We start from the raw sequence: 16,015 nt of genomic DNA on the forward strand, positions 1-16,015 counted from the left end.
TACCCTGCTTGAGGGTCAAGAACTCCTGGGCCAAACGCTCCCTTTCCACCGGGGGAACGTACTCATCATGAAACATAGCGGTGAACCTCTCCCAGGTCACTGCAGCAAGCTCTGCAGAAGAATAGTGCGCTGTCACAAACTTCCACCAGTACTTCGCCCCCAAGCGAAGCTGGTTCAGCGCGAACCGGACTCTCAGATGCTCCGGACAAGAAAACGTATAGAAGCATCCCTCAATGTCAGAAATCCATCTCATAGCAACAATCGGATCCTGCGTCCCATCAAACTCTGGTGGCTTCGTGTTGCTGAACTCTCGGTACAGCAACGAGTCACCCCCCTGTGGCCTCGCATCAGCAACGGCTGAGGTGGCCGCCGCAACAGCAGCATCAGTAAGAGCAGCATATCGCTCATAAAAAGTCTCGATCAGGGTGGTCTTGATAGACCCAAACATCTCTGGTATCTCAGCTCGGATGGCAGCATCCACCTCCTCGTGAATCAGTCTGCGAATCTCCTCATCGCTAACACCACTGCTCTTAGGTGTGTGGCGTGTCCCAACCATGATGTCTCTCTGAAATACAACACAAGATATCAGAGACTCGCTCGAGTGTACACACACACTCGATATCCCAATCCTACTCGATCCCTGGTACCTTAAGGATTCTTACTTGGGCTGCGCATTGACCCGGTGCCTTAGGTAGTACGGGCCCAATACTACCGTCCACACCGCATCATTATTCACCCCAAGTCTTCCTCCTAGGATCCCAAGTCCCAGGTACACTACTCTCTATATGCATAGTCTACTCTCTATCAGATCCCTCATAAGCTCCTCACTGCTATCTATTCACTCTCAAGCATCTCCTAATAGCAAAACCCCTAGGCTAAGGCATCACAAATCAAGCCACTCTAGTCCTAATAAGAATACCTAGCCTACTCTAGCATGCATAACATATCTTTTAACTCATAATGTAAGGGTATTTTGGGAAATCACTGTTCGGGCGCTGGCTGATCATACACACTGCTCTGCTCTGCTCTTTCAAAAACTTTTTACTCTTGAGAAAAAATTTCTGAATTTTATTTTGAAAAAACTCTCAAATCCTCAGTTTGAGTTCAGATACGCCCGAAGGTGCACCCAAATCCCTCAAACCAAGGCTCTAATACCAACTTGTAACACCAAAAACTTTTAAATAATTTTTCACATTTTGAAAACACACTTCCATTCATAATTGTTATAAAAGTTTCATTATATCACATAATAATCCATAACATCACGTCCCAAGATCAAAATATATAATAACTCCTCGTGTGTGTACTGATCAAGTCGGCGCCTTCCCGCGATCCTCGCTGTTACCTGAAACACATAACACAACACTGTAAGCATAAATGCTTAGTGAGCTCCCCAAAATACCACACACAACACATATTAGCCACTCGAGGCTATAACTCTGTTTGACCCTCTGGTCAATGTGTCTCAGTGTGACCCTCCAGTCCCATAACTCTGTGGGCCCTCTGGCCCTAACTCTGTGGACCTTCCGGTCCTAACTCTGTAACATACATAGCATAATCACATAGAAATCTCATCATGCAAAAGCATACAAATACTCTGTCACATAACTCTAATTACCACTCTAGGTAAAGTATAGTGAGAAGACTCACCTCGAGTAACTCGGTAATCTTGAACTTTGTAATAATCTGGTCTAGCCTCCGCCTAACATACGAAATAAATACTCTTAATCAATACATCTCTCAAGGCTAGACTATTCTCTCTCTTAGTACTCTCAGAAGGGTAAAAGACCGTTTTACCCCTCCCATGGCTCAAAGACCCTAAAGTTGACCAAACCCTAAAAGTCAACAAAAGTCAACTCCCTGGGCTACACTGCGCGTACCAAACATGTACGCATAGAAACGGGGTACACGACCCCTTACGCCGCGCGTACTGGGATTACACCCAGCGTAACGCCCAGTTTCATACTCTAAGCACTTGAGGTCTTAAACAGTTAAGACCCACGTCCAACTTCTAGATCTGACCATTTCTAAGCCTCTTATTCCATAAAGTTTGTGACTTTAAGCCTTTTCATGGTTGAATAAGTCACCAACACCCATATCATTCCATTTCCAACCCTAGAAAGCTCATAACTCAAGCTTGACCCCATAACAACGACCAAGATGGGATTTTTATGGATTTATAACACAAATATCACTGAAATGGGACAGATCTAGGTCCATGGAGTCCATTACACTCATAAAGTCTCCACCTTTGGGACTTTTAACCCTAGAAATGGTCCATGCAACATCAACCAAAATAAAGAGGAAAGTTTTGAACTTTATACCTCTAAATGAAGCTCCTTCCTCTGTAGATCTCAGATCCAAACTTGCACTTCAAGCCCTAGCCTCCACAAGCTTCTCTCCTTCTTCTTTACTAACACACCAAGGCACTTTTAGCTCCAATACACACACTCAAGCTAAGGACGATGGAAAACTCTCTTAGGGTTTCACTCTCTGATATGGAGGCTGAGAAATGAGCCTTAAGTGATGTTTGTTTTGGAAGTGGTTAAATGTCTTTTGTCTTTTTCCATGTTTGCGGAAGAAGACGTGCACTTGCGAAACGTCTACCCGCCAGAAGGGAAAAGTGCTCAAAAAGTACTTTTGTAGAAAAACAAACGAGGCCTTAGTATCCTTTAAATAGTGCACAAGCCAAAAATCTAGGGTTTGCATCTGGACCCTTTACGCCCAGCGTAACCCTGGGTACGCCCAGCGTAACCAGGCGAGTCTGCGTCCATTTTAAGTGCATGAGTACGCACAGCGTACACCCCGATATGCCCAACATACTCATGTGCTACAAGAACTCACTCAAGGACTAATCTTGACCACTTGAAAAAAAGAAGGGCTAAATAGCCTTACCTGAATTTCGGGATGTTACATATTTTAAAGAAAAATGGTATGGAATTGACTACAGAAAATTGTTACGGAATTTGCTACGGAAAAATTACTATTGAAAAATTACTATGGAATTTGCTATGAAAAAGTTGCTATGGAATTGGTTACAGAAAAATTACTACGGAATTTGCTATGGAAAAATTACTACGGAATATGCTACAGAAAAATTACTACAGAATTTGCTACGAAATTGTTTACGGAAAGATTGTTATGGAATTTGCTACGGAAACATTGCTACAGAACTGGTTACACAAAAATTGCTATCAAATTTGCTACGGAAACATTGCTACGAAATTGGTTACGGAAAAATTGCTATGAAATTTGCTACGGAAACATTGTTACAGAATTTGCTACGAAAATGCTATGGAACTCAATTTGCAACGAAATAGATACCGTAGAAATTATCATAGCAAAACCACTACCGAATTAAAATTTTGTAGCTAACCATTTTGCTACAAGGAAAAAACCAACGGAGACTAAGTGAAAATTTTCATAACAAATTCCGTAGTTATTCAGCTATAGCTACGGAATTTCGGCTTTTTGCTATGAAATTTTTCCGTAGCTAAATTAAAATTTTCTTGTAGTGAAATATCGTTTACGCTTGTAGCTGAAAACCTCAATAACTGCAAATGAACTTTTAGTAAAGCTCTTGGAAGAATATGAGTCTCAACTTACCACTCCATAATTAGTCTCATAACAACCACATACTATAAAATAGGGTTTTACATATGGAATATTGGATCGTGTGTGAAAGGGTTTAGACTAATAGGTGTGGACAACATATTATTAAATGTTATTACACCCAAAAGGTGTCACTCATCATCATATTCATACATTGGTGTTATAACACCAAATGTGGAAATTGACAACATCAAATAACATATGATAAAACCCCTATTTTTTATTTCTTTTTTTTTTTTTTGAGTTTTGTAATTTTTATTTTTCCAATTTCTTATTTATTTATTTATTTTTTTTATTTATGTCATAATATTTATAAAAAAACATATAAATTAATAACACATCTAATTTAATTAAATCATAAAATAAAAGTAACATTTAAAAACTAAAAATAAACTTTTAATAAATTCTAAAATACATTGTTTTCTAAATTATTCATCTTCGTTACCATCATATAACGTTCTAAATGGCGTGAGGCGTCGCATGACGACAATGCTAAACCTCAAGCTTAACGAGCCATGGCGTTTTTCAAGGTCTGCTATAAGGCGGCAATTTTGTATTAATTTACAATTATATTACCACATAAATATAAATTTATATGAAATATAACTACTTTTTAAAAGAGTTATATCAATAGCTAATAACAAAAAGTTAACAAAAAACACAATATATGTATCCTCGATTAGAAAAGACAACAAAAAACTAAAAAAACGTGTCTTAAACGAAAAAAACACACGCCATAATGCGTCATATCACGCCTGGTCACACGCACACCTAACAGCAACGTTATGAGGCTTTTCGTAACGGCGAAGTCACGCCTCACGCCATGGAACGCCTTGGCGCGCGCCTTTTAGAACATTACCTTCATATATATATATATATATATATATATATATATATATATATATATATATATATATATATATATATATATATATATATATATATATATATATATATATATATATATATATATATATATATATATATGATCTTCCAAGTCTTCTCGAAGCTGCATGTGTTTTCGTTGGTCTTGAATATCAATGACTCTATGTAAGTATTCCACCGTCCCTAGTTGAAATTGCACATGTCTAGGTCCGTAGCCGAATATTCCACAATATTTTGTCATTTATCTTTAATCACCATGTTATACATTATGATACATGCTTACATAATATCTCATAGAGTGTCCAAGTGATATGGCCGTGTCTTATGTTCAACTATGTGTCATTTTGGTTTCAGAACTCCGAAAGCACGTTCTATGTCCTTACATGCTCCTTCTTGTTTTCTCTTGAAAATTTTGTCTCTTAGTTCTATGGGGTGTGGAAACGCCTTCACAAACGTAGAATATGTTGTATATATTCCATCCGTGAGGTAATACCCAAACTTATACTCATGGCCATTCACTATGAAAGGAGCATTCAGTGCCTTTCATGACAAAAAATCCTCAAATATTACTCTCTAATTTGGTGCATTTGCAGTTCGTTGAATAAGATTACGATGGGCAATGCGATTTGGAATGCAAAACCATGGAACTAGCTTTGTGAAGAGGTAACTATTTATTTCCTTTTGTTTCATTAAATTTCCTTTTTTCTTAAATGTTCTTGCTATATTTTTCTGTTAAAGGCCATGTGGCTTCTTAAAGATGAAAATGTGTTGAACTAGAGGTATTTTAAGTATTTGATTAATAATCAAGATACATTTAATTTATAATTACAATGTATTCATTATGGTGATTTCAAGTGTAGATCCAGGATCTACAGATGATGTTATCATCAATGGAGTCCATTGAGCTAGAGGGAAGTTGTTTCGACCAATGAAAATCAACTTCTAGGTGGAGGTGGAGTTTGGAGATGGATAGTTGGATAAATTGGTGCAATGAGTCCAATATGAAGCATAACATTTCTCTTTAATACTATTATTGGTTAAAGATAAAGTAGATTGCTATTTTCCATGATTTCGGTATGTGATAAATACTTCAAAGCGCAATGTACAATAGGTTAACCTTACGCTAACCTTCTTCCACCCGCAACAAATGTTGCATGCGGCTTTTTGCTAGTTATAATTTAATTCTCATAAATTCTTGTGTTTGGTTCAATAAATATGAGAAATTAAACTACCACAAAAACCTCAAAATACCTAAATAAATAGTTTTTATAAAACCTTCCTAGATCTAAATCAATTTAATTCCCAAACTTTTATTATTTGAAAAGGACCATTTTCGAAACACTCAACATTGAATAAAAAAAATGCAAATGCTTTCATTCTATTACATTTAATATTTCATGCTATAAAGTCAGCCTGCAAGTTGGATGAACTTTTTCATACTTTCATTACAATATCTTTGAACATATACAATTACAAAATACATCCCAAAACTTCTCCATACATTATAAATCTAATACCCTATATCCAGTTGTCACCAATCTCAAATGGCTCAATAACATGTGTCTATATTTTACAAGTTGTGACCTAACTACCTCATTTGGAAGTTCAGTGTCTTCAAGCAATATGCATACATAAAAGCAAAAAAGGCCGCAAAAGCAACCAAAACTATAGCAACGGGTGCCATGAAATTCGGGTCATAACCATAATTGTCTTTCACGTAATCTTTAATTCTAGGATCAAATGACATCCCGGGCACATTAATGGTCGCCTCCACATCACCGTATTGTGACACAATCGCACCGTATACAGTCCATGCCAACGGGCATATCCAGTAGTACCATATCCACCACTTGGGTATCCTCTGAATTCAACAAAAAAGTTAAAATATTAATTTTATGAGTTGATAAGTTCCTATAACTAAACTATTAGTCTCCCACATCAGCTAGACACTGACTCATCCGTCTCTATATATGTTGGACTCTGCCATCTCTCATCTAAGACTATGTTAGGCATGCTGCCATCTCTCATCTAAGACTACATGCCCTTTTATGTCATTTCATATTTTCTAGCTAGTATTTACTAAATGTCAGTTTTTATCGGCTATCAGCTAGCTTTTCGGTTAGTCCGTCAAATATAGACAAATGATCTTTTGGAGAGAAAATCAAGGACTTCACATATCTAACATGGTATCAGAGCAGCCTAGGTCTTAGAGGGTATGTTAGTACTCCACATCTGTCTTTATATATGTTGAAGTCTCCCCTCTCTCAGTCTCCTCTAGGGCTCTTTTGGAAAAACAATCATATGTAACAAAAAGAAACTAGGAAAGAGCACTTACGGGTCTTGGAATGAAGAAACCGGAGAAAAGATTGAAAAGGGAGTAGAAAGCGGCTGCAAATATAGCTGCGACTTGGTGGTTTGGTGTAATGGAAACCGTCATCATTCCATAGTATGTGAAGTAAAGGAACGAAAAGAAGTTTATGAAAAAGAACCAAAAGAATTTAGCCGCAGTCCATTCGAATGACACCATGGCATACACTATGAGAGTGTAATATGTTGTTTGAACAAATACATACGGTATCTCCACAAACACCTGCATTTCATTAATTTTATATAATTTATCAGTAAAAAATATAAAAGTGAACGGTATGATGATATTTTTTTTTTGTTTTTTGTTTTTTTAACCTGTGCCATGGCGTATGGTAACGCGGAGTACATTCCAGCAGCTGTTTCGCGATAAAAAACGGTTCTTTCTGTTGCTACGATTGGTTGAACGGTTGAACAGTTGTTGATTCCCACAAAAAGAACAGCAGCATACATGGCTCCAATGATTGTTGTCAGATCACTACTACTGTCTCTGAAGATTCAAAAAAATAATATTAATTTATATATACATAGTCAGCTTTTCAAATATATGAAAAGTCGTTGACTCTTTCAAATATACAAAAATATGTCATAAAAATTTTCCATGTCAAAAAAAGTAACTGCGTTTTTATTTTTTTTTCGAAAAATCCTGTCAGAATAAAAAAAATGGTAAAACAAAGTAAAAAGATCAGGGTCAAAAGGTATGAAATGAACGAAGTAAAAAGAAGAAAAAGATAGAAACCTTTTTTTCCCAATTTTCCAAAAAATAGTTCCCACCATGAGTGCACAAGCTAAAGTGAAGAAGTAACGAACAAGATTATAATCAGGTGATCTCCAATAACTCCACCATTGTTTCCATAAACACGATTTGAATTGTCCCCATGTTGATTGAGAATATTGCGTTGCAAAATAAAGATCTTTTGAACCTGAAGGAGGTATACTCAACTCCTGAACCAAACCTTTGTTCCTTCTGCATTTCAATATTAATTTTCAATTAATTCGTTCCTTCAACTTTTTTTTTTTTAATTACATAAATAAAAATATAAAATCTCTTCTTAGTTCTTAGTTCTTAGTTCTTACTCATGCAAAGCTGAATTCCTGTAGTGTTCAGCAAAATCCATTCCAAGTCTAACCTCTGCAGCAATAGAACTTACTTCCAACATCCATGTTGCTGGATTATACTTCTCTGCTATTTTTGGTACCCCTGGAATTGCCTGAAAAATACACTCATCATTTATTACAATATCTTTACCTTTTTTTGTTATTTTAGTGATTAACTCATTTTTTTTTTTAATTTCGTATTGGTTTATGAGAAATACCTCAAAATATTCAACAATTTTCTGGGAGTTCCTGCCCAGTGGTCCCCCATAGATCACTTGACCTCCTCTTTTCATTAGTAGCAACTGACAACACATGATATATGATAAAGATCAATAACTTGTTTATATATATAGAATTGATATAGAACTTTGTATAGAAAATTAGAAATAGATATTGTTTAAGTTTACCTCATCAAATGCTTCAAAGATATCAATACTAGGCTGATGAATAGTGCAAACAACGGTTCTTCCAGTATCCACAGTGTTTCTTACAGTTCTCATAACAATGGCAGCTGCTCTTGCATCAAGTCCAGAAGTTGGTTCATCCATGAAAATAATTGAAGGATTTGCAACAAGTTCTACTGCAATTGTTAGCCTCTTTCTTTGTTCTGTTGATAAACCAGTAACTCCTGGAAGTCCCACTATTGCATCTTTCAGATTATCTAACTCAACTAACTCCATCACTTGATCCACAAAAGTCTGAACAAAAAAAAAAAAAGATTATAAATTGATAGGGTTAATGTCATAATTAGGTAACTAACCATTTTGTTTACCCATTAAAGATTAACAGTTTTAAAATTTTATTTTGAGAAAAGTTAGCTCACCATTTTTTCTTCATTGCTAACTTCTTTGGGGAGACGGAGGAAAGCTGAGTAGATTAAAGATTCGCGAATTGTGATTTGGGGTGTATGGATATCAGTTTGTTCACAATATCCAGAAATTCTTGCAAAAGTTTGTTGATTTTTTGGGTATCCGGATATTTTTATATCACCTTCAATATAACCACCTGTTTTCCTTCCTGCTAAAACATCCATTAATGTAGTTTTTCCAGCTCCACTTACTCCCATCAATGCAGTCAAGATTCCAGGCCTAAATGCACCCGTTACACCTCGAAGTAATTGTAACCTATCTTCTGTCACCCCTTGTTCCTTCATTTCCTGTTTAATTCATTACTCAAATTTTAATTACCATATTTGGTTGAGATTTATTTCTTATAAAAGGATTTCGTGTCAATGTGCCACAATCAAATACACTTGAAGTGTTTGGTTCTTTCTTTCTTCTCTTATTTAGAGTGTACAAAAGTGTGGGTTAATTTTTTTGGAGAACGTGACCCATGGTTTTTATCCGATTGTTAGAGTGTCCACGTATATTCTTATGTTCTGTTATCTTTATTATTTTATTGAAAGGGTTGTTGGGAATCCTTGAGGCCATTAACCCAACGTATTTTATCATACTGTATTAAAACAAGTTATGTATGAAACTTACAGCTGGCATATCGACATAATAGTTGACACTGTCGAATGACATGGCGAGAGGAGTGAAGGGTAAAACCATCCCTTTTTTAGGGGATACACCCGCTGCAGTTTCAATATATAAATCTTGTTCTCTTTTTAGTCCATGGGCATGACCTTCACTGCTCATTCGTTGCATAGCTACTTCCCCTGTAATTTTAAAAATGAGTCACGTATAAATATAAATATATAACTACGAATGTAATAATATTTATATTTATTTCTCATACTTGTGTTGTTTCCATCAGCAGCTGATAAAGATTGGGGGAATGTATCTCTTTTTGACGGATTTACCCTCAATCTTGGAATTTCGGTATTTTCTTCTTGGTTTGCTTCCATTTCGGCTGCTGTTTCTTTCGATATTATTGCTTGTCGTTTCCCAGGAGCTAAAATTTATAATTTTATAATTAAAAAATTAGTCTCCATTCAAAAATATATAAATAAAAAAATGTGAATTGGAACTTACCATCGAGATACATGAGAGCTAAAGTGAACAACACGTTTAGGAGAATTGTGAAACCCACAAGGGCAGCTGTCCCAATCCAATACCAGTTGCTTTGTCTAGGAACATCGAAGTTTTTCAAAATTTGTAAACCCAATCTTGTTACATTGTCGGAAGCCTGTATAGATTTAATCATGTTAGTGTATTGGATATATATATTTTTTTTCAAATTTATAAAGAATTGGAGAATTATTATGACTTACAAATTTATTCATCCACCTATTAGAAAACATCTCATTCACTGCGATCGCATTGTAAGCATACGTAATGGGTGAAACCCAATAACCCCATCCCCACCAATCCGGGATTTGACCTGTGAAAACACAAACTCTTGATTTATTTCACTGGGGAATTTCGTCGAACAGTTTATGGGTGTGATTTTTTTTTATACTTAGGACTAACCTTTAGGAAGGATGAAACCACCGAGAAGAAAGACAAGTAGAAGAGTGAGAGCTCCACCGGTGTTAGCAATGATCATGGTTCTACAAAGCCCTGCAATAACCCTAAAGATCCCAGCAGCCATTTGTTGGACTAGAAATATCAACAGGAATTGCTTGAAGAATCTGCTAGCTTCAGGGGCAAATCCAATGGTGTAATAAGAAACAACCATCCAAACAATCGTCTCCACAAGCGATATAGGTACACGAAGCAGAAAGGTTGGAAGAGTAAACGCCCATGGCGGATGAAACAACAAATCCCTTTGCTTATAAAACACCGGAAGTCTTTGAATCGTGAGGGACAATTCAGCAAATCCGTTGAACATGTTGATAAGCATACTGAACAAAAGTGCACCAATGTAAACAGCACCATCTTGTTCGTTTCGTGAGTGCATTCTAGTCCTTAAGAAGACTGTTGATCCAATGAAGGCTACGATTATGATTTGAACAGTTTTGAAAACGTAGACGAAAGAGTTTCGTTGGATTAAGAGCCATTCTTTGTCCCATGAAGCTTTTAGAAGATCCATTTTGGAAACCAGGTATTTTTTGTATACCAATGCAGCTCTGTGGCTTCTTGATTTGTCGAATGGAACTGAAAGCTCATTCTCGAGACGAAGTCCGACATGGAATCGTTGAAATCGTTTTGTGAATTCGGTGACTGATATGTATTTGTATGGTTTGTTTCTGTCAACCCAGTACTGTTCTTGATCCTTCCTCGACGTAACCTGTCAACATTCTTCCACTTTTAGAAAAAATATAAATACTTTTTTTTTCATAAATAAGTAAATAACCATGGCAATAGTATCTAAAATCACTATTTTGTATAATGTTTTGGGTTATTTTGTGAAAAAAAAAAAAAAAAAAAAAAACTTTTACAGCAAATAGTAAATTTACACAACGTAAAATTTACGGTTTAATCTCAATATTTATTTTTTGAACAAAAAAATCTTGATTATTTAATTTTATAAGATAATATGTCATTTTTTGTTAAAAAAATAGTGATTGTTTGAATAATTTGGACAAAATATAAAATAATCGGACTTTTCTATTCAAAAATAAAAATTAAGATTAAACATTCAAATATTAGGACTTTATTGGAAATTTCTTTTTATTTTATGGAGAGTGTATATGTCATGAGTTATTTTGTGAGAAATCATATGCTAATATGGTTAGATTTTTCTTTTACTTCCATTTATAAGATGTATAATTAAGATGGTGTAGAACCCTACCTCTTGCAAGAAATCAGCGGTGCCTTTTCTTTCTGGACATTTGAATCCACATGTTTCGAAAAACTCAACCACATGTTCTCTTGGGCCCTGATATACGATTTGGCCTTCTGAGAGCAATATGATGTCATCAAAGAGATCAAATGTCTCTGGTGCTGGTTGTAGTAGGGACATTAACACAGTGGCGTCGGTGAGATGAACAATTTGTTGGAGGCATTTCACAATTTGAAATGTGGTGGAACTGTCTAGCCCAGTTGATATCTCGTCCATAAAAAGTGTTTTTGTAGGCCCAACAATCATCTCTCCTGTTTTATAAATCAAATAACATTTGTCAAAACTCAATTTATTTATATGATTCGTCATTTTAATAGTAGTTGTATATCATATTCCACAACATGTATATTGTCACGATATCGATATCCTAACAAATGTCACCGGAATTTTTTTTTCTTTTTGAGGTGATATATTTGTAGAAAACTAAAAATAGTCAACAATTTAGATATAAGGGGAAATAGTTTAGGACTTTGAATTCTAATTTGGATTATGTACCCGAATAGTCCTATAACCACATGCAGAGGAAGGAAGGAGGAGTCGGTAATTATTTTAGGGTTTAATTGTTTTTACTATAAAATTGTTTAAAATTATACATCGTAATGTTAAAAAAAAATAAATAAATAAATAACACGGTAGACATTATCTAACATTTTTTTTTAAGAAGTATCTTGAAGAATATCAATTTTTTTTAGTGAAATTGAATTTAACACTATGTTACCAAAAGGGTGAAAGTAAATTGGTAAAAGAAATGTGTGGTTAAGCTTTTTGATATGGTGTGGTCCACTGTTGATGTGTTTGAAAAATTCATTCAAAAAAACACAGCTAAAGAGATCAGGGAACTTATGGATAATGAAGTAGGGTGTGGACCCTGATATGAGATAACAAATACAAAATTGGTCAAGCCAGCTACAATTTCTTTGGCACATTCTTTTAGGGAAATGCAAACATGATATTTTCTATCTTTGTTCATGTTACCATTACACGTGATACATTATTCTTAAATGATTGTTCACATTTTATCTATGAATAGATAATTTAATTATAAAAGATATATAATTAATAGATTCCATGAAATTAACTATGAAAGTAACAATTGATCTACCATGTCTCCAATCATATCAAACTAGTGATGTGGTTTCACCTAACATGACTTGGATTCAATTGGGTGAGTTAGGTTTGGACCATGGCTTCATATCCCACTTAACCACTTAACCCATGACTAGTTTGATTAGGTTATATCAATCACTTTATTTGTTGCCATCAACCACCCACCATGAGATTGACTTGGATTTAGTTGTTTCACATCATATGAGTATTTGTCAACACATTTATACAAATCTTTATTTAACTTATATAACTTGTTTTTTGAAAATATAAAACTTTTTAATCTAATACATGTAAAAAAAAATTAACCTGTTGTGACACGTTTCTTTTGACCACCGGAGATCCCTCGTATCATTTCATCACCAACAATGGTATCCCGGCATACATCAAGTCCCAAAATCTGTAACAAATAATTTAATTGAAAACTTAGTATTTTTTTAAATTAGTTCACCAACCACGAGGTTGAAAAACGTTAAAGGCATTTACCAATTAATTAATAAATGAGCAGTCACCGTTGACCCACAAAATGAGAATAAAGAAATAAATAAGTTGGTCGAATTTTGTTTGACTTTTGGCTTACCCTAAGAGTGTAGTCGGTAATTAAACTACTTTCAACTCCTTCCATTGATGTTGCCTGAATTTATAAAATCAAAGATTAATTAAAACAAAAATAATAATATAAAAAAAGTCGAATATTTTCGGGATATGATTAATGATATTAGTAAAGTTCGTTACCTTCATGAAAAGATCGACTTCGGCTTCTGGGAAAATCCCGGCTTCCTTTTCTCTCCTAGCAAGCTCGGTTAATAATTCTGTTGTTTTTGTTACATTTTTATATTATATATATATAACACGAATAAAATGAGAATAAATTTAGAAAATATGGATTATAAAATAATACCATAACGTGACCCGACTCCTTGACACCTTGCAGAGAAATCTAGTGTTTCTTTAACTGTCATTTCTCCAACATGAACATCGTTTTGACTAATGTAAGCTGATGTCTTTCGTGGTACAAATTCAGTAAGTTTATGCCCATTGTATGTAATTTCTCCCTTAACCTGTTATTTTGTTATTAACATTGTAATCATTGATTTAGTTTAAGATAATCTTGATATAAGTTATATGTAAATTTATATTTAGAGGTTAAATTATACCTTTAAGCTATTGTCCAACTTTCCGGCTAGTGCCAATAAAAGAGTTGTTTTCCCGGATGACGGTGGGCCCAACAATAGTGCCATCCTAAAAAGATAATTGAAAACAAACAAAAACATCGTTAATTTAATCAAATATGTTCGTTTTCTAAAAAAATAGAATATTATCTAGATTTATATTTAGTAAACGTTTAAGTTAAAATATCTGATTCATATAATACATGAGCAACAAGCCAAGAAATACACAACTAACGGGTCGGCTTATTATATAACTTATGTTTTGATATTTCTGCTTTATAATATGTCTTTGGAATTGTTCTTTACTGGCAACTTGCTAGTTTTTAATAATATATGTCGTTTCAAATGAAAAATATAGTAAAATTTAGATAAAATTACTAATAATTTAATTACCTTGATGGTTTTATGATCCCGGATGCATCTTTAAGAATTGTGAGTTTAGTTTTTTCAGCTAAACCGATACCTAAGCATCCCAAACCTGATTCAATCAAATTTCTAGTAGCATTTGCTAATGAAGGAAGTGCTCTGTCTCCAATGTGACAATCAGCTTCGATTGTCAAATGTTCAAATCGTACTTCAACGGTTGGGAGCGTGATGCCAACCCTGGAATAATTGACCACAAAAAGTTATATATCTTTTAAAAATTATATTCCAAATTTTAAGATTTCCAAGTTTTATTCAAATGAATATTTTCAATGATTGTGTTAGTATCGAAGGAAAGTCAAGTAAAAGTGGAATACTTCATTATTAAATTAGACTTGTTCCCAAAAAAAGTTATCCAAATAAATTAATAGTTTTAGAACATGTCTTTCCCATTTTTTTGATATATTCTTAACTTATTCTTTACATTATAGTCTTGCATCTATGACAGCTTTCCCTAGCCAAGGAGATTACTGATTACATATGAAAGTTTGACTTTTGCATGCATGTGGACAAAATTGTTGTCAAAAAGAGTTTACTATTATTGTTAGATAAACTACTAATGTTTGTTGAATTTTACATCTTTTGGTAAAAAAAGAAAGACATTGACATCGATTTACTGTTTTGGAATTCAAGATTTTTTAGTATAATGCTTCCAAAAAATTTAGTTTTTATTTTTACATGTAAAAGTGGAAAGATAATGGGCAACCACAGTAAAATTTGATTTTTTTCGACTGCAACAAAGTAAACGAATGGTTGAAAATGGTAAGAAGATAAAACTTACTTATCAATACGATTTCTGAACTTTCTCAAGAACTTTTCAATATCTTCTTCCGCAACCTTAAAAATCCTATCAATAAACTGCTGTTTATCATTTGGATCAAGCTTTCGTACATCTATTTCTTTATGTAAGATGCTAGTCCTTTGACGTTGGTTTTCATCTTCGTTTGTATAAGACTTCATGATGGTGGTTCTTAAACGATCATAAGTGGGTAGTTTTTCCAACGCAGCCCACCTGAGGGCCTCTTCATCTTCCTCCGAGTGCCGACTAGACCGGCGGTTGTAGCTGCCACCACTCCCGCCGGCAAACACGTCTTCCATACCCCATCTTGCCGTACTCCGGTTCCTGCTAATTGTCCGGCTGACACTTCGCCTGACTGAGCCCCTGGCTCTCGCTTCTTCCATCTTTAGTTATTAACTCGATGAATGTTTGAAAAGGGTTGTGAAGTTTTGTGTAAGAGATGAAATGATCGATGGGTGAACTAATTATCGGAGTTATATGGTGGCGGAGGTGGTTGGTGAAGGTGGGAGAAAGAGCATTTTGTGGTGAAAGGGTCTCAGGGTGACTATGTCTTGGGTTTGTGTTCGTTGATAGTGTCAATGGTACACCTATTTATACAATGGGTTCGTCGGCTAAACATATTTAGATGTAGATGTATAATATTTCCAAGTGTTAGAAGGATTAAATTAAGGTTATTTTAAATTTCAAGTGGCCTTTTTTGAGTTGTTTTTTACTGTTGAAATGTGTGGTTGGTGAAGGCTGAAGTCTAAGAAATATTGAAATGGAAGGAAAAAAACAGAAATCACGGTGAATATATATATGTTTTAATTGTTATTTATGTAAAAGAAAT

At 34.7% G+C, this 16,015-nt stretch overlaps 1 protein-coding gene across 1 annotated transcript; it reads right to left on the reverse strand.

Moving 5' to 3' along the window:
• Window positions 1-5,845: 5,845 nt before the first annotated feature.
• On the reverse strand, window positions 5,846-15,770 carry LOC145102969 (ABC transporter G family member 36-like). Its single transcript, XM_079040499.1, has 21 exons — window positions 15,169-15,770; window positions 14,358-14,567; window positions 13,950-14,034; window positions 13,694-13,853; window positions 13,528-13,604; window positions 13,373-13,426; window positions 13,102-13,192; window positions 11,638-11,939; window positions 10,374-11,133; window positions 10,175-10,284; window positions 9,936-10,089; window positions 9,700-9,855; window positions 9,444-9,619; window positions 8,783-9,115; window positions 8,367-8,657; window positions 8,178-8,261; window positions 7,939-8,072; window positions 7,601-7,828; window positions 7,180-7,351; window positions 6,833-7,087; window positions 5,846-6,358 (listed from the first exon to the last, which is right to left on the reverse strand). The coding sequence occupies exons 1-21, from the start codon at window positions 15,567-15,569 to the stop codon at window positions 6,086-6,088; spliced, it is 4,506 nt and encodes a 1,501-aa protein (XP_078896625.1). The 5' UTR covers window positions 15,570-15,770; the 3' UTR covers window positions 5,846-6,085.
• Between the last annotated feature and the right edge of the window lie 245 nt (window positions 15,771-16,015).

Source organism: Lactuca serriola, chromosome 4 (genome assembly GCF_051521515.1).
Source record: "Lactuca serriola cultivar US96UC23 chromosome 4, Lser_US96UC23_V15, whole genome shotgun sequence".
Lineage (NCBI taxonomy): Eukaryota > Viridiplantae > Streptophyta > Magnoliopsida > Asterales > Asteraceae > Lactuca > Lactuca serriola.